The 24,422-nt window shown below is 39.0% G+C and overlaps 3 protein-coding genes across 3 annotated transcripts in view; 2 read left to right on the top strand and 1 right to left on the bottom strand.

Moving 5' to 3' along the window:
* The window catches only part of LOC134292029 (cytosolic carboxypeptidase 6-like), a 60,489-nt gene that overhangs the window by 33,461 nt on the left and 2,606 nt on the right, over positions 1-24,422 (bottom strand). The window lies entirely within an intron of this gene.
* On the top strand, positions 2,284-19,289 carry LOC134284201 (uncharacterized). Its single transcript, XM_062842804.1, has 11 exons — positions 2,284-2,837; positions 2,903-3,039; positions 9,516-10,110; positions 10,186-10,339; positions 10,402-10,768; positions 13,142-13,166; positions 16,361-16,643; positions 16,709-17,208; positions 17,266-17,393; positions 17,449-18,091; positions 18,147-19,289. The coding sequence occupies exons 1-11, from the start codon at positions 2,439-2,441 to the stop codon at positions 18,630-18,632; spliced, it is 3,717 nt and encodes a 1,238-aa protein (XP_062698788.1). The 5' UTR covers positions 2,284-2,438; the 3' UTR covers positions 18,633-19,289.
* LOC134291511 (ionotropic receptor 75a-like) lies at positions 21,476-24,384 on the top strand. The gene is made up of 6 exons (XM_062859334.1): positions 21,476-21,602; positions 21,668-22,167; positions 22,225-22,352; positions 22,408-22,781; positions 22,839-23,050; positions 23,106-24,384. Exons 2-6 carry the CDS (start codon positions 21,691-21,693, stop codon positions 23,625-23,627), a joined length of 1,713 nt encoding a protein of 570 aa, XP_062715318.1. The 5' UTR covers positions 21,476-21,602; positions 21,668-21,690; the 3' UTR covers positions 23,628-24,384.

The raw sequence follows: 24,422 nt of genomic DNA on the forward strand, positions 1-24,422 counted from the left end.
AGGAAAACCATAAATTTGATTCCATTGTCACTTCAAACATAACTTTGAAATATCTACTGAATTAACGAGATATTTAGTCTCGAGAGTGCAGATCAAACTAGGCGTTATTTTTATGGAACCAGACCTAATGAAACACCAAATTATTTGGCCAAAATTGTTACAAAAAAGTGTTGCTGTTGATTTTTTAAATTTCAAATTTCCACGCGATTAGTAGTATAGTGAAAAAGCCGTTCGGTTGTTTTAGGAATCAAGACTCTTGCCTTCGCTTCCCATGTTGTGACGATATTAGACACGCAACCGTCCATGTATCTACAACATGGATCTCGACACTGGCTGCCAACAATGTTGCGCTTGCAATGTGTATATCCGCACTTTATGTGTCATGTTCAGTATAGAACTAAGGAAAGACTATTGAACGAAAATGCCAACCCCTTATAAACTTGTTGATTTGAAACCGGTTGTCACAACTGTGATTGATACCTTGCCATTTGATTGCTGACATTCGAGCGAGCTATTTGTATTGGATGGTGGCGTTTGTAATATCATGTAAAATTGACAGCTTGATTTGTGAATCTGAAGGGAAGGCGAGAGGTTTTTTTTTTGTTAGGAAAGTGTGATTACAAGAAAAAAACAGAACAGAAAAAACAGAGAGGATTACTTGCTTTCAGTCCTGAGCACTCATGGTGATGTGATATGTATTCAAATATTATTTCAAGAACCCTCAGATTATTCATAGATCTTGTTATATCTTTTAAGTTGCTCATCCGATTGTCTTTGTGTAAAATAATAAAATGTGGGAAATTTCATATACAATTTGGAAACTTAGAGTTGAAGATGGAGAATCTCGAGTAACTTACTAAATTGGTGTAAGACAGTTTTTTTTAAATCAATTGCATATTCTGTCTGTCTGTCTGTCTGTCTGTCTGTCTGTCTGTCTGTCTGTCTGTCTGTCTGTCTGTCTGTCTGTCTGTCTGTCTGTCTGTCTGTCTGTCTGTCTGTCTGTCTGTCTGTCTTAGCGATTTTAAAAGTTGATTCGAAAAACGGAAGTGATGCAAAAAGGCCATCTGCCATGGGGTAAGATGCCACTTAATAGCTACACTAAAATATGACGCCCAGACCCTCTTTTAATCTTTTACAAACCCCCTTCCTCCTAAACGATTGCCATTATTTTTGAATGAAAATTCAACATAGATAGCGTAGGCATCAACAACCATGTGATTCCATGTGTTTCTCAACCACCTTGGATACACATTGCTGATAATAATACCACCAGAAAACCGTAATTGCAAGCAACAAAAACCGGAGGTTGCCAATTTTCATTGGGAATAAAATTTACCTATAGTAATGGTCAAATCACATTCAGGAATGATTTTATGAGTTGAGCTATTGTTCCCTATGTGGAGCGGACCTGGTGTGATGGTTAGAACACTTGACTATCACGCCGAGGACCTGGGATCGAATCCCACTCCCGACAAACTCACAAAATATGGGTTCTTTCTTCGGAAGGGAAGTAAAGCGTGGGTCCCGAGATGAACTAGCCTAGGGCTAAAATTCTCGTTAATACAGATATAAAAAAAAATGTACCCTATCAGTACATCTGAAGTCAGAAAGACAACAGGACCCATAGGCTGCACTATCAGTTGGAAACAAAACTCTTAAGGCGAAACCTCAGAAAATGTAAATAAGGCTGCCACAAAAGCCGACTTGAAGCCCTCCTCACGTTTTCAAGAGCACTAAGGATAAGCAAATGCAGCTTGGTTTGATGCTTCGTTCGGTCAGATGTGTGCCACTAAAGTTTATATGCAAAACTGAATTTGCAATTCTTGATTTTTTGTTGAATTCCAAAAGATATTCCAGAAACTCTGTCAAGGGATGCAAAGCTCCCTGAAAATCGTCTATTAAACATGTTAACGGGGTGCATGGTTGATCACTGTTATGTTGAATTTTGCAGAATCATGCTTTCATACATCTTTTACCTTAATTATTAATTATTTTGTCATTATGCTTATGCATCACTATGCAGTTTGAACCGTTTTAACGATGACAGTATAATGGCTGATTGAATATTCAACTATCTTGTAGTTCATGCAATCAGTTTTGTACAAGGTACAAAACTCATCACGCTCATTCGAAAAGGGCATTCTGCTTAGAGGGTTCGAAAAGTCGGTTCTGGATCATATCTCGTAATAGATTCTGCTGCGTTTGCTATGAAGTCTTCAGTGGCTGTACTCTACTTTTTCTTCAGTGCATTCGCAACTCGTGGCTACACCTATCCCAATAATCTGATCGGCGATTTCATTACACGCGAGAACATAAATGCAATCGTTCTGTTCCACTGCGAAGTATCGGAATGGGTTTCCTGGCTTCGTGCTTACTCTGGTCCATTCCTAAGCATTATCATTCCTTCTACAACATTCTACACCGACCATCACCGATTGATGTTCACGGGCCACCATCGGTTCGGTTTGATTGTGGATCTAAGCTGTTCATCGGCACACGATTTGCTACGGTTTTGCTCCGAACGGTCGTACTTCAATGGATCATATCGGTGGCTTTTGCTGAACAGTGTGGATACCAATGACACGTTTTCTTACTTGGAAAGTATGAATTTGAACATTGATACGCGTCTTTCGTTTATTGATCGGAATTTGAACTCTGATGAAAGCAGTTTTGTGTGGTACGAGGTTTATGGTACAATCCGCAAGCGAGGTGGGAAGAATCATATAATAAAAATCGACAATGTGAGTTCGAAGACAGCAGTCCAGGAGACGGATCCAAACTTTGGGTTCCGAAAACGAACATGTCTGAATGGAGTGGTCCTTCAAGCAGTGGTTGCGGTAAAGGCTTTCCAAATATTGATGTTGAAATAGTCTAAATAATCATGATTTTCTCGCCTTCACAGACACCCCAGCGAAAGATCTTTAGAAAAAGTTCACCAATTGAAGACTATTTGCTAAATGTGAACCCTCCAGGAGGTTACACCACCGATAGAATGGGATACCAAATGAGTGTTTTGTTGAGTGAATCGCTCAATTTCAAGTAAGTATTTCTGCAGAGATTCTAACAACATGCATCAGAATTGTTTAGTCAGCTACAGCTGTCCGTCCATCTACATGTGAAAGCTTTTACATAGTTATCTTCAGAATTTTCGTCATAAATACCTCCAGGAGCTTCTTGAGGAATTTCATCAACGATTTACCGAAAAATCTTCTAAGGAATCATCAGTCATCATGAAACTTCTTCAGATAGATTGCTTCTGGAATTATTCAAGGGGTTCCACTGTGAACTCTGCCAGAAATTTCTTCAGCATGTTCTTCTACAAATAGCTCCACGTGTGTAATACTAGCGTGGGTCATAGAGGTCGTTCTTTCAGTTCAAGGTTTTTTTTTTGACTCCATTTCGGGTCCTCAACGACTGTGCAAAATTTGAGCGCGATCAGTCATGCCTACAATTTGAGCATCGCGTTTGAAATTTATATGGGATTTTATATGGAAAAACTAACTTTTTTGCATTTTCCTTATAAATGAATAAAATTATTCTGAAATTATTTAACCGATTATGTAAAAGTATAGCCTCAGATGTTCTGAAAAACTTTGCTGAAGACCACAAAGCGATCCGAGTCTTGTAACAAAAGTTATAACCTACTGATCGCCTGAGTGTGCTTATCTTTTATCATGTAAAGGAATAACATCAATGATAAAATCTCAATTTTTGGCCTGACTTGCGAAGAGTGTATCTTTTTCCACATGCATTGGATCTCTTTGCGGTCTTCGACAAAGTTTTCCGACACATCCTTGGCTATACTATAACATTATCGATTATATTGTATAGGACAATTATGAGCGAATTTCCAAAAAAATACCAGGAATTCCTTTCGAATTCCTCCAGGAATTCCTTCCGAACTCCTCCAGAAACTCCTTCCGAATTCCTCCAGGAATTCCTTTAGAATCCCTCTAGGAATTCCTTTCGAAATCCTCCAGGAATTAACTTCGAATTCCTCCAGGAATTCCTTTCGAATTCCTCCAGGAATTCCTTTCGAATTCCTCCAGGAATTCCTTTCGAATTCCTCCAGGAATTCCTTTCGAATTCCTCCAGGAATTCCTTTCGAATTCCTCCAGGAATTCCTTTCGAATTCCTCCAGGAATTCCTTTCGAATTCCTCCAGGAATTCCTTTCGAATTCCTCCAGGAATTCCTTTCGAATTCCTCCAGGAATTCCTTTCGAATTCCTCCAGGAATTCCTTTCGAATTCCTCCAGGAATTCCTTTCGAATTCCTCCAGGAATTCCTTTCGAATTCCTCCAGGAATTCCTTTCGAATTCCTCCAGGAATTCCTTCCGAATTCCTCCAGGAATTCCTTCCGAATTCCTCCAGGAATTCCTTTCGAATTCCTCCAGGAATTCCTTTCGAATTCCTCCAGGAATTCCTTTCGAATTCCTCCAGGAATTCCTTTCGAATTCCTCCAGGAATTCCTTTCGAATTCCTCCAGGAATTCCTTTCGAATTCCTCCAGGAATTCTATCCGAATCCCTCCAGAAATTTCTTTCGAATTCCTCCAGGAATTCCTTACGAATTCCTCCAGGAATTCTTTTCGAATTCCTCCAGGAATTCTTTTCGAATTCCTCCAGGAATTCCTTTCGAATGCCTCCAGGAAGTCCTTTCGAATTCCTCTAGGAATTCCTTCCGAATTCTTCCAGGAGTTACTTCCGAATTCCTTCAGGAACTCTTTTCGAATTCCTTCAGGAATTCTTTCCGAATTCCTACAGGATTTTTTTCCGAATTCCTTTAGGAATTCCTTCCGAAGTCCTCCGTGAATTCCGTCCGAATTCCTCCGGAAATTCCTTACAAATTCCTCTAGTAATTCCTTACGAATTTTTCTAGGAATTCCTTTCGAATTCCTCTAAGAATTCCTTCCGATTTCCTCCAGGAATTCCTACCGATTTACTCCAGGAATTACTTTCGAATTCCAGGAATTACACAAATTACAAGTTCCTTATGAATTCCTCTAGGAACTCATTCCGATCTAGTTTAGGAATTCTTTTCGAATTCCTCCAGGAATTCTTTTCGAATTCCTCCAGGAATTCCTTTCGAATTCCTCCAGGAATTCGAATTCCTCCAGGATTTCTTTTCGAATTCCTCCAGGAATTCTTTTCGAATTCCTCCAGGAATTCTTTTCGAATTCCTCCAGGAATTCTTTTCGAATTCCTCCAGGAATTCTTTTCGAATTCCTCCAGGAATTCTTTTTGAATTCCTCCAGGGATTCCTTTCGAATTCCTCCAGGAATTTCTTTCAAATTTCTGCAGAAATTCCTTCCGAATTCCTCCAGGAATACCAAGGATTCCTTCAGAATTCCTTCAGAAATTCCTTCCGAATTCCTCCAGGAATTCCTTTCGAATTCCTCCAGGAATTCCTTCCGAATTCCTCCAGGAATTCCTTCCAAATTCCTCCAGGAATTCCTTCCGAATTCCTCCAGGAATTCTTTTCGATTTGCTCCAGGAATTCTATCCGAATTCCTCCAGGAAGTCTTTCCCAATTCCTCCAGGAATTCTTCCCCAATTCCTCCAGGAATTCCTTCCGAATTCCTCCATAAATTCCTTCCGAATTCCTCCATGAATTCTTTCCGAATTCCACAAAGAATTCTTTCCGAATTCCTTCAGGAATTCTTTCCGAATTCCTCCAGGAATTCTATCCAAATTCCTCCAGGAATTCTATCCGAATTCCTCCAGGAATTCTATCCGAATTCCTCCAGGAATTCTATCCGAATTCCTCCAGGAATTTTATCCGAATTCCTCCAGGAATTCTATCCGCATTCCTCCAGGAATTCTATCCGCATTCCTCCAGGTATTCTATCCGAATTCCTCCAGGAATTCTATCCGAATTCCTCCAGGAATTCTATCCGAATTCCTCCAGGAATTCTATCCGAATTCCTCCAGGAATTCTATCCGAATTCCTCCAGGAATTCTATCCGAATTCCTCCAGAAATTCTATCCGCATTCCTCCAGGAATTCTATCCGAATTCCTCCAGGAATTCTATCCGAATTCCTCCAGGAATTCTATCCGAATTCCTCGAGGAATTTTATCCGAATTCCTCCAGGAATTCCTTCCGAATTCCTCCAGGAATTCCTTCCGAATTCCTCCAGGAATTCTTTTCGATTTCCTCCAGGAATTCTATCCGAATTCCTCCAGGAATTCTTCCCCAATTCCTCCAGGAATTCCTTCCGAATTCCTCCATGAATTCCTTCCGACTTCCTCCATGAATTCCTTCCGAATTCCTCCATGAATTCTTTCCGAATTCCACAAATAATTCTTTCCGAATTCCACAAAGAATTCTTTCCGAATTCCTTCAGGAATTCTTTCCGAATTCCTCCAGGAATTCTATCCAAATTCCTCCAGGAATTCTATCCGAATTCCTCCAGGAATTCTATCCGAATTCCTCCAGGAATTCTATCCGAATTCCTCCAGGAATTCTATTCGAATTCCTCCAGGAATTCTATCCGAATTCCTCCAGGAATTCTATCCGAATTCCTCCAGGAATTCTATCCGAATTCCTCCAGGAATTCTATCCGAATTCCTCCAGGAATTCTATCCGAATTCCTCCAGGAATTCTAACCGAATTCCTCCAGGAATTCTATCCGAATTCCTCCAGGAATTCTATCCGAATTCCTCCAGGAATTCTATCCGAATTCCTCCAGGAATTCTATCCGAATTCCTCCAGGAATTGTATCAGAATTCCTCCAGGAATTCTATCCGAATTCCTCCAGGAATTCTATCCGAATTCCTCCTGGAATTCTATCCGAATTCCTCCTGGAATTCTATCCGAATTCCTCCTGGAATTCTATCCGAATTCCTCCTGGAATTCTATCCGAATTCCTCCTGGAATTCTATCCGAATTCCTCCTGGAATTCAATCCGAATTCCTCCTGGAATTCTATCCGAATTCCTCCTGGAATTCTATCCGAATTCCTCCAGGAATTCTATCCGAATTCCTCCAGGAATTCTATCCGAATTCCTCCAGGAATTCTATCCGAATTCCTCCAGGAATTCTATCCGAATTCCTCCAGGAATTCTATCCGAATTCCTCCAGGAATTCTATCCGAATTCCTCCAGGAATTCTATCCGAATTCCTCCAGGAATTCTATCCGAATTCCTCCAGGAATTCTATCCGAATTCCTCCAGGAATTCTATCCGAATTCCTCCAGGAATTCTATCCGAATTCCTCCAGGAATTCTATCCGAATTCCTCCAGGAATTCTATCCGAATTCCTCCAGGAATTCTATCCGAATTCCTCCAGGAATTCTATCCGAATTCCTCCAGGAATTCTATCCGAATTCCTCCAAGAATTCTATCCGAATTCCTCCAGGAATTCTATCCGAATTCCTCCAGGAATTCTATCCGAATTCCTCCAGGAATTCTATCCGAATTCCTCCAGGAATTCTATCCGAATTCCTCCAGGAATTCTATCCGATTTCCTCCAGGAATTCTATCCGATTTCCTCCAGGAATTCTATCCGATTTCCTCCAGGAATTCTATCCGAATTCCTCCAGGAATTCTATCCGAATTCCTCCAGGAATTCTATCCGAATTCCTCCAGGAATTCTATTCGAATTCCTCCAGGAATTCTATCCGAATTCCTCCAGGAATTCTATCCGAATTCCTCCAGGAATTCTATCCGAATTCCTCCAGGAATTCTATCCGAATTCCTCCAGGAATTCTATCCGAATTCCTCCAGGAATTCTATCCGAATTCCTCCAGGAATTCTATCCGAATTCCTCCAGGAATTCTATCCGAATTCCTCCAGGAAATCTATCCGAATTCCTCCAGGAATTCTATCCGAATTCCTCCAGGAATTCTATCCGAATTCCTCCAGGAATTCTATCCGAATTCCTCCAGGAATTCTATCCGAATTCCTCCAGGAATTCTATCCGAATTCCTCCAGGAATTCTATCCGAATTCCTCCAGGAATTCTATCCGAATTCCTCCAGGAATTCTATCCGAATTCCTCCAGGAATTCTATCCGAATTCCTCCAGGAATTCTATCCGAATTCCTCCAGGAATTCTATCCGAATTCCTCCAGGAATTCTATCCGAATTCCTCCAGGAATTCTATCCGAATTCCTCCAGGAATTCTATCCGAATTCCTCCAGGAATTCTATCCGAATTCCTCCAGGAATTCTATCCGAATTCCTCCAGGAATTCTATCCGAATTCCTCCAGGAATTCTATCCGAATTCCTCCAGGAATTCTATCCGAATTCCTCCAGGAATTCTATCCGAATTCCTCCAGGAATTCTATCCGAATTCCTCCAGGAATTCTATCCGAATTCCTCCAGGAATTCTATCCGAATTCCTCCAGGAATTCTATCCGAATTCCTCCAGGAATTTTATCCGAATTCCTCCAGGAATTCTATCCAAATTCCTCCAGGAATTCTATCCAAATTCCTCCAGGAATTCTCTCCGAATTCCTCCAGGAATTCTCTCCGAATTCCTCCAGGAATTCTATCCGAATTCCTCCAGGAATTCTCTCCGAATTCCTCCAGGAATTCTCTCCGAATTCCTCCAGGAATTCTATCCGAATTCCTCCAGGAATTCCTTCCGAATTCATTCAGGTATTTCTTTCGAATCCCGTTTCCCCAGCTGGTCCAATCTTTCTCCAGGAACAGCTTCCGAATTTCTAAAAGAATTTTATTAAAATTTTTCAAAAAACTCTGTTTGAATTCCTTGAAAATTTTTATCTGAATCCTCTGGAAATACCAGCTGAATTCCTCCATAAATTCTATCTGAATGACATAAAGAATTTCATCCGAATTTTGCCCGGCATCCCATAGGAATTAATCTAGGAATTCCTTCTGAATACCTTCAGCAACTCTCTCCGATTTTTGCCAATAACTCCATCCATGTTTCATAGTAAATTTCATCAGAATTCCTAAAAAAAATGTCTGAATTTCACAAGAATTCTATCTGAATTCCTTCAATAATATCATACAAATTTCTCCGGGAATTTCGTTCTAATATCTCCTGGAACTTCTCCCGAATTCTTCCAACAGCTGCATCCGGATTTCCGGATTCCCCACAAGAATGGCAAACAAATTGCTTCAGGAAATTTTCAGACTCTTTCAGAAATTCCTTTCAAATTCATCCTGGAATTTATTCCAATTTTTCCAATGATTTACTTCAGAAAAATTCGTCACGATAGTCAGTCTAAGCTAAGCTAAGTCTTACAGGAATGCTGTCTGAGTTATTTTTTACCATCCATCCCCGATAATAATCAATGGTTTTCAATGTATACCGTAAACCGGGGTCAAATTGATCTCCGGGTCGAAATTGATCAGACGTTTTTCCGTTAGATAAAGTAAGTTTTAAATAGTTTTCTCACATGTATCGTGTAGTATAGGATTACTACATCACGATACTTGGAAGGAAACTATGTAAAGTATGCTTGATCTAACTGAAAAACGTCTGATCAATTTCGACCCGGAGATCAATTTGACCCCGGTTTACGGTACCTATGTTTTTTTCCATATCAGAATACAGCTCATAAACGCGGATGAATGGAACTTCAACGCATTGGAAACGAACTCTACGAAAGGAGTTGTTGGGCAGTTGCAGAGACACTTGGCGGACTTTTCGATTTCACCACTGGAGCTGACACAAGAGCGATCAGCCGCTTACGATGTAACCGTCTCAGTTATCGCCGACAGATCAGTGATCATCTTTCGTCATCCGAAGAACAGTTTCACCAGGAACGTGTTCCTGCTTCCTTTGCGGAATACCGTTTGGATTGCAGTGCTGATGACCATGATCGTGACGAGTCTATTTTTGCTAGCCGTCTTGTGCGTTAGGCATCGAGTGGATTTCGTTAGTGCAGGTGAAGTCCTGCTGACGGTGCTGGGATTCCTCAGTCGACAACCATCGATCAGTGAAACGAATCTTGCCTCAGCTCGAATCATGGTCATCGCTGTGATACTGTTTTGCTTCATGATCTACCAGTTCTATTCGACGTTCATCATAAGCTATCTGCTGGTATCGCCACCAAAGACTATTCAGACGTTGGAGGATTTGCTGTCTAGCAATCATCGATGCTCGATCGAAGATTCTAAGTACAATCGCGACTTTTTCAATGTAAAGCAGCAATTTCTCACTGATTTCAACGAGAATTACTAAGTTTCATGTGCTAAATCAACTATTTTTTTTTAGAAAACCAACGATGTCACTGTGCAGAAGCTATACAATCACAAGATCCTCCCGAACAAGCACGGCTTTACAAACATCACCACTGGACTATCGATGGTTCAACGAGGCGGATATGCGTTCCTAATGGATTGTTCCTACGGATATCCATTGATTGGTGGTACAGTCTAGTTTTATTCCTCATATCCTCTGTATTCTTAAAAATCCATCCAAACATTCCAGACACCTTCAGCGAACAGCAGATATGCGAACTCCAAGAGATTGGCATGCTCCCCGCAAAACCGTTGTACATATCCGTTCCGAAGGGAAGTCCACTGAGGGAAGTTTTCCGGGTAGTACTAAGGCGCATTACGGAGACGGGACTTGCCGATTACTACGGCAGGATATTCAGATCCCGGAAACCCCACTGTACGATGGTTGATGTGGCATTTGACCAGGTGAAGCTCGGTGAAATTGTGAGTTTGTATTGGTTCCTAGCGGTAGGAGGGGCCCTGGCTTTGGGGATACTGCTGGTTGAAATCGTGGAGTTTCGAGTCAGGACGTTCCTCGAGATGAGGGATATCCAGCGGAAGTATCCCAAGTGGCTTGAGTGAAATGGTTGTAATAAAATCTTTGAAATTGACATTGTTTGGTAAATACACTTTACAAATAGCTATAGATAAGTAACAACATCGAGAAGTTGTTTTTTTTTGTTTAAATAGTTTAACGAGAAAGCTTCAAGTGATATTCAGTTTTATCATGTTATCGTCATTTGAATATATGACTACTAATACTTCAGCTGGTTATGGGTGCAATTCAGACCAAGTGAATTTTGTGAACAGGATGGAGCGAGAGCCATTAAAATTGAACTTGACACGTGTTCAAATAATCTTTGGTTGTCAATCCCTGAAAAGTGCCTCACGGATTTTCTCTTAACCCCAGGCAAGCTCAGCGTGTACTACGTCAGTGTTGCGAGCGTGAGCTAATATTTGAAGAGGATAAGGAGTTTTTGGAAGCATCTTTTCGAAAAAATCAGGAGAATTTTATGAAGGAACTTTTTAAATTCTTGAAGAAGCTGCTGAACACAGTTTCTGGAAAATTTCAGAAAATCCTGAAATTTCATCCAATTTCTTCAGATTTTTTCGAATTTCTTAAAACAAAATTTTCCTAATTTATCGAAGGGATTCTAACATTTGGATTGCTCCAGGAATTTCTTCTGAATTTCTCCAGGAATGCCGTTTCTTTTCCTTGATAGACTGCCTTTTCAATTATTCCAAGAGAGTCATCTGAATTTCTCCTCGAATTCCTTCCGAATTTCTCAAGAAAATCCATCAGAATCCTTTCTAGAACTCTAATTCCTCTCAGAATTCTATTCTACAATTTCTACAAGAATTATTTTCGCATTCTTTCAGGAATTCTATTCCAATAACTAAAGGAGTTCCATCCGAATTCCTTCAGGAAATTCATCTAAATTTCTCCAAAATTTCTCCAAAATGTCCGTGTCTTTTTTTTTTAAATTCTCCAAAATTTCTTCCAGATTTCTCAAAGATTTTTATCAGATTTCCGCAAGAGATTTTGTCTGAATTCCTCAAGAAAATCTGATTGAATTCCTCTAGAAATACTATGTGAATCTCCCCAGGAGTATCTGCTTAATTTCTTCAAGAATGCAGTTTTAATTCCTTCAAAAATGCCCCTCCATCTGATTTCTTCCAAGAAACTTCCATGAAATTTGTCCGAATTGCTCCACTAGAATTCCAATCTGAAGTTCTATAGGGATTCCATCCAGGATTTCTTCAAGAATTTCATTTGAATTTCCCCAATATTTTCGTTCGAAATGATTTATAAATTCTATCCGAATTGCTCTAGCAATTCCATCAGAATTCCTCTAACAATTCCGTCCAAAGTCTTTATGGAATTATGTTTGAATTGCTGCAGGGATTTTCTCTGAATTCCTTTAGGAATTCTATTGGGCTTCCTCCAGGTATTCCATTACAATTTTTCCTAGACTTGAATTCGGATTCCTACAATTCCTGTTAAAAATTTTGAAGTGATTCCAAGTGGAATTCCTTAAGGAGAAATTCTAGAAGGAACTATTTAGATCTCTAGTATTTCAGCAAAAATTTCTGGAGAATCTTGGAAGAATTCATAGACTTATTCCTGGAGTAAACCCGAGAGGAAATCCTGGAGACATTTCCGTAAAAAATTCTGGGTAAATTCCTGGAAAATTTTCTCAAAACAAAACCATTTAGCTCCTTGAGAAACTTTTAAAACAAATTCCTTGACAAATACTCGATAAAATCCCAGGATAAATTCCTAAACATATTGTTAAAGATATTTCTAGAAGAATTTGTTCTGATCAATACCACTGGGTTCAAGGCAACATCTCTGCCGGACTGTGTGACATCGGTACGAACGAACGAGATAGGGAAAAGGTGGCTTAGGGTAGAATACACAAGAACATAGGTATACGCAAGTATAGAACCAAAACAAAAAACAGATAATTTCGATACTGTCAACCAAACGTGGTAATGCTCTGTTAACTATACATGGAAAAGTAACTAAAACAAGTTGGTAAACTTCGATTAATTCATAGTTTATTACAATTTGAATGTGCTATCTGCTGTACAAGTGAGTAAGATAAATTTGTCAAGAGTTGGTTGCCAAAAACTATTAAAAATCTTAAAAAATAGGTACGATTTCTCAACGTAGACGGTCGACAAACAAAGAGGATTTGCACGATTAAATTACTGTAAGTTATATTCTCTATTTGAAGCTTAACACTAGATCCATGTACGACTCTTTGATCTACAATTATTTGAATTCTAATATACAATTTGAACTATTATACGCTAATTAGGAAATCAGTTGACACTACTGAACTATAGGAGAGTCCTTCGCAAGAGGTAACCGGGTTCGAAACTAAAATGTAAGTGATCGAAACAATCTATTAGCTAAATGAAATCTAATTTAAATACAATTTTAGCTTTGATCAGCTGTCAACGGAGACGGTGATTCCAAAGATTAATTTCCAAGAAAAGTCCGAACAACATTGTTGAAAAAAAACAGGTTTTTTTTTCTAAAGAAATGCATGTTCCATGATAATAGAAAATAAAATTTACTGGTTCAATTCATAGGGGACTTTTTGAAGAAGTAGCAAGTCGAACTTCCTATAGATTGTTTGAGGCACGTCAAGTTAAGGCGAAACTGGAAGCATTTCCTCACTTTTTGGTTTTTGATTTTTTATTAAATAACGAAGCAATATTTTCAAAATCGGTTTTCGTGCACATGTTGAGTATGGATCAAGGTATCTTCTGAATTTTTTTGCAGTGGAAAATGTTTTTCGTTTTTGCAGAAACCATTTTTGAACAAAATTTTACAAAAAAATGGTTTCTGCAAAAATGGAAAAATTTTTCCACCTCAAAAAAATTCAGAAGATACCTTGATCCATACTCAACATGTGCACGAAAACCGATTTTGAAAATATTGCTTCGTTATTTAATAAAAAATCAAAAACCGAAAAAATGAGAAAATGCTTCCAGTTTCGCCTTAAATTTACGGGCGGCTTCTTGAAAGGTTCCTCATTTGAACGTGTTTGAAGGAATTTCTGAAGAAATTTCCGAAGAATTTTAAAGGGAAACTCCTAAACGCATGAATAGAAAAAATCTTGATCTAATTTTTGCAGAAATTCTGAAAAAATATTAACGGACGTATTTATGGAAAAATTCCTTATCTTAATTTTAGAAATTCTGGAATGGTTATCGGAGAAATTCAGGAAGAAAATTCTAAAACAATTCTCAAAGAAATTTAAAACTCGTTGATTAATTCATGCAAGGAATAACATGAAGTCCTGGAAGAATACAAAAAAAAATCATGAACACAATTTCTGGAAAATCCTGAAAGAATTCTTAGACATATGCCTCCAGAAAACCATAGAGAAATTCCTAAAGATATTCCTAGGTAAAAAAAAAATCCGGAGAATTTTCTTGATCAATTTCTGAAACCAATTGTTTTGTGCTCCTTGGAGAAACTTAGAAAAATCGTGGACCAATTTTCAATAGCATCCCAGGAAAAATTGCAGAAATTCAAGAGGAATAGAAATTTATAATGTCAGTTAGGCCTTAATGAGACATTATGGGCCGATGATCGATTTATTTGAAAATTCAATTTTCCGGAGCAATTTCTAGAGGACTTCTTGAAAAAGTAGCTAGAAGAACACGTTTTTACTTGGAGAAACTTCAAATGAATTTTTTGGAAAAACTTCTTGACAATACTGGAAAATTTTCTGGAGTGGAGATCGGAGGCGGCCAAGATAAATTTACGGATAGCTTCTTGAAAAATGTCTCACTAGGTAATTAATTGAATAAATTTCTGAAGCAATTTCCGACGGATTTTAACGAGAAACTCCTGAACGTATTTGTGGAAGAAATCCTGACGTAATTTCCGGGAAAAATCTGGAAAGTATTACCGAAGAGAATAGATTCTGGGAAAAAATCCTGAAAAAAAAACACCCAAGACGAGGGGAATTTCAGGAGAAATTCCCGATAATTTTCTTGATTAAATTCGTGTACGAATTGCTGGGACAATTCTAAGCAATTCCTGAAGAAATTTCTAAGGAAACTACTGAGGGAATTATTGGAAGATTTTCGGTAGGAATTCTCATTGAATTTCCCGAAAAAAAGCTATGCGTCACTTTTGGAGACATTCCTTAATAAATTGATGGGAAAATTTCCAATAAACTTCTGGAGAAATTATTGAAAGAGTTTTTGGATCAATTTCTAGAACAATCCTTACAAAAAAAAATCTAGGGAAATGCTTAGTAAAATTCATGAAGAAAGCTTTAACACAAGGATTTCTCAGAGATATTCCTACATAAAGTCGTGTGACACTCCCAAGAAAAAATCCTACAGATCTTGTACCGACTTCTCGAGAATTTCTGAACCATTCCATAAAGGTCTTCCAATGAGAATTCTTAAGAAAGAAAAGGAATAACAAGAAGAATTACTAACAAAAAACGAGATTTTTAGGGGAACCCATTGAGAAGTTCTTTAATAAATTCTTCAGGGAATCTCTACGGGAATGCCTAGAATTTCCAGAGAGAATCCTTAAAAAAATATCAAGATAATTTCCAACGAAATCTCTCTTGGGAATTCAAATGAAACCTTGATGGAATTCCCAAAACAATCCCAAGATGAACTGAGAGGAGAATCCAGAGAGTAATTCCCAGGGGAATACCCATGGGAACTCCCAGAAGAATTTTCAGGGGAATTCCAAGAGCAATTCCCAAAGAAATCCTTAATGGGGTTTTCAAGAAAACCCTTACAGGAATATTCAATTCCTGGAGAGATTCAAATCTTAATTCCAAAAAGAATCACTTGAATTGTGTGACTCCGTGGTCGTGCGCTTAGTCGCATTGTGCTGAGGTGCGTGGGTTCGATTTCCGCTGCAGCTGTCAGGAAAAGTTTTCGGCTGTGCCCCTGGGCGTTGCATGCTAGTCCCTTGTCTAGTGTCATGCTTCTTTCAAAGAGCGAATAAGCTCACTGGAATCATTGAACGTGTCCGTGCCTAAGTAAGTAAGTAAATGAGCATTGGCGTAGCTAGCTTTTTCTTTTTTCTCACTCACTCTCCTAGACAAACACAAGAAAGAGAAGGATGAAAGAGGGGGCACAGGCTCCCTCTTGCATCCCGCTCTTTCTCGTGTTTTAGTGGGTAAAAAAAGAAAAAGCTAGCTACGCCAATGCAAATAAGTAAGTAACTAAGTAAGTAAGTAAGTAAGTAAGTAAGTAAGTAAGTAAGTAAGTAAGTAAGTAAGTAAGTAAGTAAGTAAGTAAGTAAGTAAGTAAGAAAATATAGAGTTAAATAAATGCGCATACACTTTCTGCATGGTTTTGCGACAATTAGACTCTCGTTATATAGTTGATAATTTCTGCACTTATTGTAGAAGACACGAACATAATATTATGTACTGGTGAACATTTATGAGCCATATTGCACATTTTTGCGCGAGAATCTACAGCAAAAAGTGCTACTGCTTGCGGAAAGATTGGGTAAAATTCGTTTGCATAAACTATAGTCATTCCACTTGAAAATTCACGAGCATAACTAATTCAGAGAATTGTAGATTGTTTTAGTCACTATTCCTTCGAGAAACGATGACAAATAAGTCTCCTTTCCTAACGAACAATTTGTGGTTACTTTCAAATAGACAAATTGCATTCGTTTAGAGTTTGCTGCTACATATCATTTAACATTTATAAACGATTATGGGTATCAAGTGCATTCCACGGTAACTTTCCACTATGGGCAGCTACGATTGGTTGATTCTTCGACAATTGATTCCACGCCTCTACAAGAAATGCAGGGTTTGTTCGTTTTGCTGATTGTGTGTGGTTTGAGCAGGGCGGCGATAAACGTTGATTTGTTCAAAGATTATTTGAAGTGGAGAAATGTGAAAATTGTTACGGTATTCCACTGTGTCAATCAAAATGGTAATGATTTATGAGTGTTGTTGATTCACACTTTTCTGAAAATGATGAGTTGTTCATTGTTCCAGATGTCTTTGACTTGTATTCAAAGATGACAACTTCGAGTTCAGAGAAGATCCATTTCTCGGATATCTCCAACTTCACAGCTGCAATCTGGAACCACACGCACATTATGCGATATGACTACCACAAGCTGGGAGCTTCCGTGGATATGGGATGTCCAGAAACTCCGAAGCTTTTCGGAGTAATGTCCAAGTACGAATACTTCAATGCCTCCTACTATTGGTTGGTGTTTGCAAATGGGACACTAGACGAGGCGGCTTGCTTGTTGAGTGAGCAGAATTTGAACGTAGATGCGAAGGTTACACTGGTGGTTGATCAAGGAGTTCAACAAGATGCTTTCGATGTGTACGACGTTTTCAGTCCTTCAATAAGAAGAGGAGCTACGTTGAACACTACGCTCATTGGGACTTGGAGTCGCGAAATTGGATTTACCATCGCAGTGAACCAAAGTGAATACGAACGACGAGTAGATCTCAGGGGAATCTCGCTCAAATCGGCGGTGACGGTGTGTTGACATGACATTTGATGCAATGACACTGCTAAAATATGAAATCTCTTATAGACTTTGGATCAGTTACATCACCATACTCTGATGCAGTTTTTGGCAAGCAACGAGACCAAGCGCGAATACTCTTTTCATAAACTCGGATACCATATGCTGGCGTTTTTAGTCGAAAAACATAATTTTTCGTACGTTCTGCTCTGGAGGCAAACTGTAGAATAAATAACAATTTTCTGATTCTAGGGTCGAATATATCAGGAACAGTAATTGGGGATTAAATAGCACGGATGGGCGCTCCAGTCAGGGTGTCATCGGACAGGTGGCCACTAAAAAGGTTGACTTCACCGTCAACGTCTTTATTCACACAACGGAAAGGATAGGCCTGACTGATCACACCGTCAATGTTGGATTACCGAGATGGCTTTTGTTGTTCCGTCATCCACGGATCAATGAAGGTCACTTCTTTTTTCTACAACCATTTCGTCTAGATTTATGGATCGCAATTTTAGTAATCGGTTTTCTGGCCGTTCTGGTCACGTATTTTTCCTATAACGATCCTCGATCTGAAAACCGTAGCCTAGCATGGCTCACCGTTTTCGGATTTCTTTTTCAACAAGGTTGGAATCTAGTATGTGCAGATTGTTATATTACTTACAATATCTCACTTCTTGTAGGAACATCATCGATAATATCGCACAGCTCTACTCGTATTACGTTGCTCAGCGTTCTCGTGTTCTCCTTCTTGATCTCTCAGTTTTATTCCGCTTACATTGTAGGTTATCTGCTGATCGTCCCCCCGAAGACCATAAGGACACTTAAGAATCTCCTGGACAGTGATCTCAAAGTGGTTGTCGAAAATTTGAGTTATCATAAGTATTATCTCAATGTACGTCTACAACTTCTCTCCCACAGTCAGAACCTCACTTCCTCTCTCACTACAGAAAACCAAAGACCCCATTGCCGTCGAACTCTACCACAAAAAGATCCTCAACGGTGAGGACAACTTCTTGAACGTCACCGAAGGAATTGCACGGGTAAAACGTGGTGGCTACGCATTCCACTGCGAAACGGCCTACGTGTATCCTCTCATTGTGCAAGCCTTCACGGATACGGAAATTTGCGATCTACAGGAAATGCTGCTTCATCCGTTACGACCGTTGCACTTTCCGTTGCGAAAGGGCAGCGAGTTCAAGGAAATGTTCCGCATCACGCTACGGAAGGCAACCGAGACGGGCAACATGGCGTACCAGAGGAAATTCTTCTTTTCCGATAAACCCAAGTGCTACAAGAACCAGCTGGAAACGGTGTCCGTGGGTTTGGATCGTTTGCTAACGTTGTTCTACGGGTTGCTCGCTGCGATGGCGGGAAGTTTTATCATTATGCTGCTGGAGATGGGACATTTTATGGTTGTTAGAAACGTTCGGTAGGTTTTGGAAGGGAATCTAGGTGTAGATTGGGTTAATTAGGATTGATTCACTGTACAGCTATTGTACTTTGTCTGTGCATTACGTGTAAGATTATCTTATTTCATTAATTGTTAGCATTGAATTAAACATAATGACTGAATCACAGTGAAGCAGAAGAGAGTACACGACATCCGTTAATCAGCAACAGTACCAATCAGGCAAAACGGTAAAATAAATTTTTATTTAACTATTCGAAGAAACCGATCCAAAATGAAGAGATTATCACCTCTCTCGCTTTTCACTTACATCTTTACACTGTGTTTCAAAGTACACTAAATTGTAATATGAATAAAAGACTCATACACAAAATACAACTTAAAACCTACATCTGAACATAGTTCTGTAGCAATCACCCGAGTCATAGAACAAATATCTGAAACTACTTCTTAGATGAATTCCGAAGAAGCAACATTGTGAATGTATGGAAAATTGATGAAATTTTTAGTGAAACTCCAGATGGAATCTTTTGAGGAAAACATTTCGTTGTACAGTTCGTAAAAATATAGAAAAAAATGAACAAAAACATAGTCTCAAGAGTCTCTGATAATGTGAACGTAAACTGAAGAAGTCTCCTGAAGAATTTCTATTAGTTTTTCGAAAATATTCTGAAATTTGTTTTTTTTTCGAAAACTGCCTCAAAAAAATCAAAATTCACGATATTTTTAAAATTTATACTTAAATATATAACGAAACTTGAATGAGATTCCAAAAGGATTTCCCAGAGGAATCCGTAGAAAAATTCCCAGGAGAATCCCAAGAGGAATTCCCAGGAGACTCCTAGATGTATTCTCAGGGGAATTCTTTGATGAATTCCTAGGGGAATTCCTAGAGGAATTCTCAGGGAAATTCCTAGAGTAATTCCAAGTAGAATTCCTAGAGGAATTCCCAGGAGAATCCCTAAAAGAATTTCCAGAGAAATCCATTGAGGATTTCTCAGAGGAATTCGTAGAGGAATTCCCAGGGAAATCCTAAAGGAATTCCCTTAGGAATCCCTAAAGGAATTCCCTGAGAAATCCCTAAAGGAATTCCCAGGTAAATCCCTACAGGAATTCCTAGGGAATTCCCTAAAGGAATTCTCAAGGGAATCCCTAGATGAATTGCCGAGGAATCCCTAGTTGAATTCTCAGGGAATTCCTAGAGGAATTACTAGGGGTATCCCTTGAAGAATTTCCAGAGAACTCACTAGCAGAATTCCCAGTAGAATTCTTAGAGGAATTCCCAGGGAAATCCGTAGAAGAATTCTCAGGAAATCTCCAGAGGAATTCTCAGGGAATCTCTAGAGAAATTCCTGAGACAATTCCTAAAGGAATTCTCAAGAGAATCGCTGTATAAATTTCTAGGTGAATTCCTAGTGGCATTTCCAGGGGAATCCACTACGGAAAGAACAAGAAATACGTTGAGAAATGTCTAGGGAAATCCCTTGAGAAGTTTCCCAGTGAATTCCTTGAAGAATTCTCAGAAGAATCCTTAGATAAATTTCCAGAGGCATCCTTAGTGGAGTTCTTAGGTGAATCTCTAGAGAAATAATAAGCAAAATTCTTAAAATAACTCCCAAAGGCTTAGAGGATTCTTAAGCGAATCTATAAAGAGATCCCAAAGAAATCCCCAGAGAAATTCCAAGTGGAATGCCTAGAGGGATTCCTAGTGGTATTTTCAAGTAAATCCTTGGAGAAATATCAAAGAGAAGTTCAAAGCTTTATCCCAAGAACAATCGCTTAAAGTAATCAGAGGAATCCCTAGAGTAAATAACAAAGTAAAGGGAGTAGAAACTTCCAGAGGAATCTCTAGATGAATTTTCATTGGAATTCCTAGAATGTGGAATGTAATCCCAAGTGGAATGTTTTGGGGAATTTTTAGAGGAATTTTTAGAGACAGCCCTAGCGGATTTCAAAGAATAATTTCTGGAGGTGAACTCTTTCAAAACATCTTTAGAGATTGTTATTTAAGAATCCGAATCGACATTTCCAAACATGTTTAGAAGTGAGAAAAAGTAAATCTCTAGAGGAATCTTATTTGAATCCTTAGAGTAATTCCTATTGCAGGAATCTCAAGTGCCTGGACTTCCTGGTCAAACCGTTAGACGGTTTTCTAGTGGAATAATAAGAGCACTTTCTGGTGGAATTCCTAGAAGAATACCTGGTGAAACTTTTACAAGAATTTCGAGAGGGATATTCGGAAAAAAAATCGTAGAACGTTTCCTGATTCAATTCCTGTCAGTTCTGGAAAAATTTATAGAGAAATGCTTGGTGGAATCCCTTGAAGTTTTCTCGCTGAAATTCCACTATTGAAATTGCATGTGGGATGCATAAGGCGTCTCTGGAGGTATTTTAAGTATTACCAATAAAATAATTTCCAAGGAAATTTCTAATGAGTAAGTAAGAAGGTAAGTAAGTAAATATATTTATACCTAAGTGAAAACTTAATAAAGTGAGCTTCATTGAAATTATGTTGCACAATCTGGGAGCGAAGTACATAAATAAATAGGCAATTTTTTTCTGAATGGTTTAGCGACAATTACACTGTCGTTTTATAGATGATTTGTCTTGTATGTTAACGAGGTATTTCAGTGATTTGTAGATTGTTTTAGTCACTTATTCCTTCAATAAACGATGACACATAAATCTCCCTTCCTAACGAACAATTTGTGGTTACTTTCAAATTCGTTTAGAGTTTGCTGCTGCATATCATTTAACATTTATGAACGATTATGTTCATCAAGTGCATTCCACGGTAACATTCCACTATGGGCATTCCACTATGGGGATTCTTCGACAATTGATTCTACGACTCTACGAGAAATGCAGGGTTTGTTCGTTTTGCTGATTGTGTGTGGTTTGTGCAGGGCGGCGATAAACGTTGATTTGTTCAAGGATTATTTGAAGTGGAGAAATGTGAAAATTGTTACGGTTTTCCACTGTGTCAATCAGAATGGTAATGATCTATGAGTGTTGTTGATTCACACTTTTCTGAAAATGATGAGTTGTTCATTGTTCCAGATATCCTTGACTTGTATCCAAAGATGGCAACTTTAAGTTCAGAGAAGATCCATTTCTCGGATATCTCCAACTTCACAGCTGCAATCTGGAACCACACGCATGTTATGCGATACGACTACCACAAGCTGGGAGCTTCCGTGGATATGGGATGTCCAGAAACTCCGAAGCTTTTCGGAGTAATGTCCAAGTACGAATACTTCAATGCCTCGTACTATTGGTTGCTGTTTGCAAATGGGACACTGGACGAGGCGACTTGCTTGTTGAGTGAGCAGAATTTGAACGTAGATGCGAAGGTTACACTGGTGGTTGATCAAGGAGTTCAACAAGATGTTTTCGATGTGTACGACGTTTTCAGTCCTTCAATAAGAAGAGGAGCTACGTTGAATACTACGCTCATGGGGACTTGGAGTCACGAAATTGGATTTACCATCGCAGTGAACCAAAGTGAATACGAACGACGAGTAGATCTCAGGGGAATCTCGCTCAAATCGGCGGTTACGGTATGTTGACATGACATTTGATGCAAGGACACTGCTAAAATATGAAATCTCTTATAGACTTTGGATCAGTTACATCACCATACTCTGCTGCAGTTTTTGGCAAGCAACGAGACCAAGCGCGAATACTCTTTTCATAAACTCGGATACCATATGCTGGCGTTTTTAGTCGAAAAACATAATTTTTCGTACGATTTGCTCTGGAGGCAAACTGTAGAATAAATAATAATTTTCTGATTCTAGGGTCGAATATATCAGGAACAGTAATTGGGGATTAAATAGCACGGATGGGCGCTCCAGTCATGGTGTAATCGGACAGGTGGCCACTAAAAAAGTTGACTTCACCGTCAACGTCCTTATTCACACAGCGGAAAGGGTAGGCCTGGCTGATTACACCGTCAATGTTGGATTACCGAGATTTCTTTTGTTGTTCCGTCATCCACGGATCAATGAAGGTCACTTCTTTTTTCTACAACCATTTCGTCTAGATTTATGGATCGCAATTTTAGTAATCGGTTTCCTGGCTGTTCTAGTCACGTATTTTTCCTATAACGATTCTCGATCTGAAAACCGTAGACTAGCATGGCTCACCGTTTTCGGATTTCTTTTTCAACAAGGTTGGAATCTAGTATGTGCAGATGGTTATATTACTTACAATATCTCACTTCTTGTAGGAACATCATCGATAATATCGCACAGCTCTACTCGTATTACGTTGCTCAGCGTTCTCGCGTTCTCCTTCTTGATCTCTCAGTTTTATTCCGCTTACATTGTAGGTTATCTGCTGATCGTCCCCCCGAAGACCATAAGGACACTTAAGAATCTCCTGGACAGTGATCTCAAAGTGGTTGTTGAAAATTTAGGCTATCATAAGTATTATCTCAATGTACGTCTACAACTTCTCTCCTACAGTCAGAACCTCACTTTTTCTCTCACTACAGAAAACCAAAGACCCCATTGCCGTCGAACTCTACCACAGAAAGATCCTCAACGGTGAGGACAACTTCTTGAACGTCACCGAAGGCATTGCACGGGTAAAACGCGGTGGCTACGCATTCCACTGCGACACGGCCTACGTGTACCCTCTCATTGTGCAAGCCTTCACGGATAAGGAAATATGCGATCTGCAGGAAATGGTGCTTCATCCGTTACGGACGTTGCACTTTCCGTTGCGAAAGGGCAGCGAGTTCAAGGAAATGTTCCGCATCACGCTACGGAAGGCAACCGAGACGGGCAACATGGCGTACCAGCGGAAATTTTTCTTTTCCGATAAACCCAAGTGCTACAAGAACCAGCTGGAAACGGTATCCGTGGGATTGGACCGTTTGCTGATGTTATTCTACGGGTTGCTTGCTGCGATGGCGGGAAGTTTTATCGTTATGCTGCTGGAGATGGGATATTTCTCGGTTTTTAGAAATCGGGAGGTTTTGAAAAGGAATCGTGGTGTAGAAAGGTTTAAGTAGGATTGATTTACTGAACAGCTGCTGAACTTTGGTTGTGCATCACGTGTAAGCTCTAGTTATTTAGTTGATATAATGGTGAATAATATCATTGAATTAAACATACTAAAGCACAGCAAAGCATGGATTCGAACGATATGCGGTGGTTTTACGCAATCGTCAATGACGTGACAAAATAAGACCGTGTGCAGTACTGCAGGTAAGCTGTCATCCTAATGGGAGTGTACGACATAAGTTTATCAGCAACAGCATCAACCAGGTAGCACGTAAATGGAATTTTCATTCAACTATTTCAAGGGACCGATCTAAAATCAAAAAAATGTCACCTCTGTCATTCACTTTACGATTTTACGGGTTTCACTTACAACGTTATAATACAACCTTCACTATGTGTTTCAAAATACACCAAACAGTAATATGGTCAAAAGACCCATACACACAATACAACTTAAAACGTGAATATAATTCTGTAGCAATCACAAAATAAATCATAGAACAAATATCTTAAATTTTCTTCACGAATCTCGAAGAAACAACATAGTAAATGAAATGAAAAATTAACCAAACATCTGGAGAAACTCCTGATGAAATTACTGGAGAAAATCTTGAAAAACATTTCGTTGTACAGTTTGTTAACATATGAACAAAAAATAAACATAAATAAATCTCTCATTAAATAATAGTGTTTATACCGGGAATACCTATGATTCAAACGTTTTTTTATGAATCTGAGTCTACCTCACTAACGATTGTCATAAATGACAATTGAAGAAATCAAAACAAATGACCAAATTTCAA

The sequence above is a fragment of the Aedes albopictus genome, chromosome 3 (assembly GCF_035046485.1).
Source record: "Aedes albopictus strain Foshan chromosome 3, AalbF5, whole genome shotgun sequence".
Classification (NCBI taxonomy): domain Eukaryota; kingdom Metazoa; phylum Arthropoda; class Insecta; order Diptera; family Culicidae; genus Aedes; species Aedes albopictus.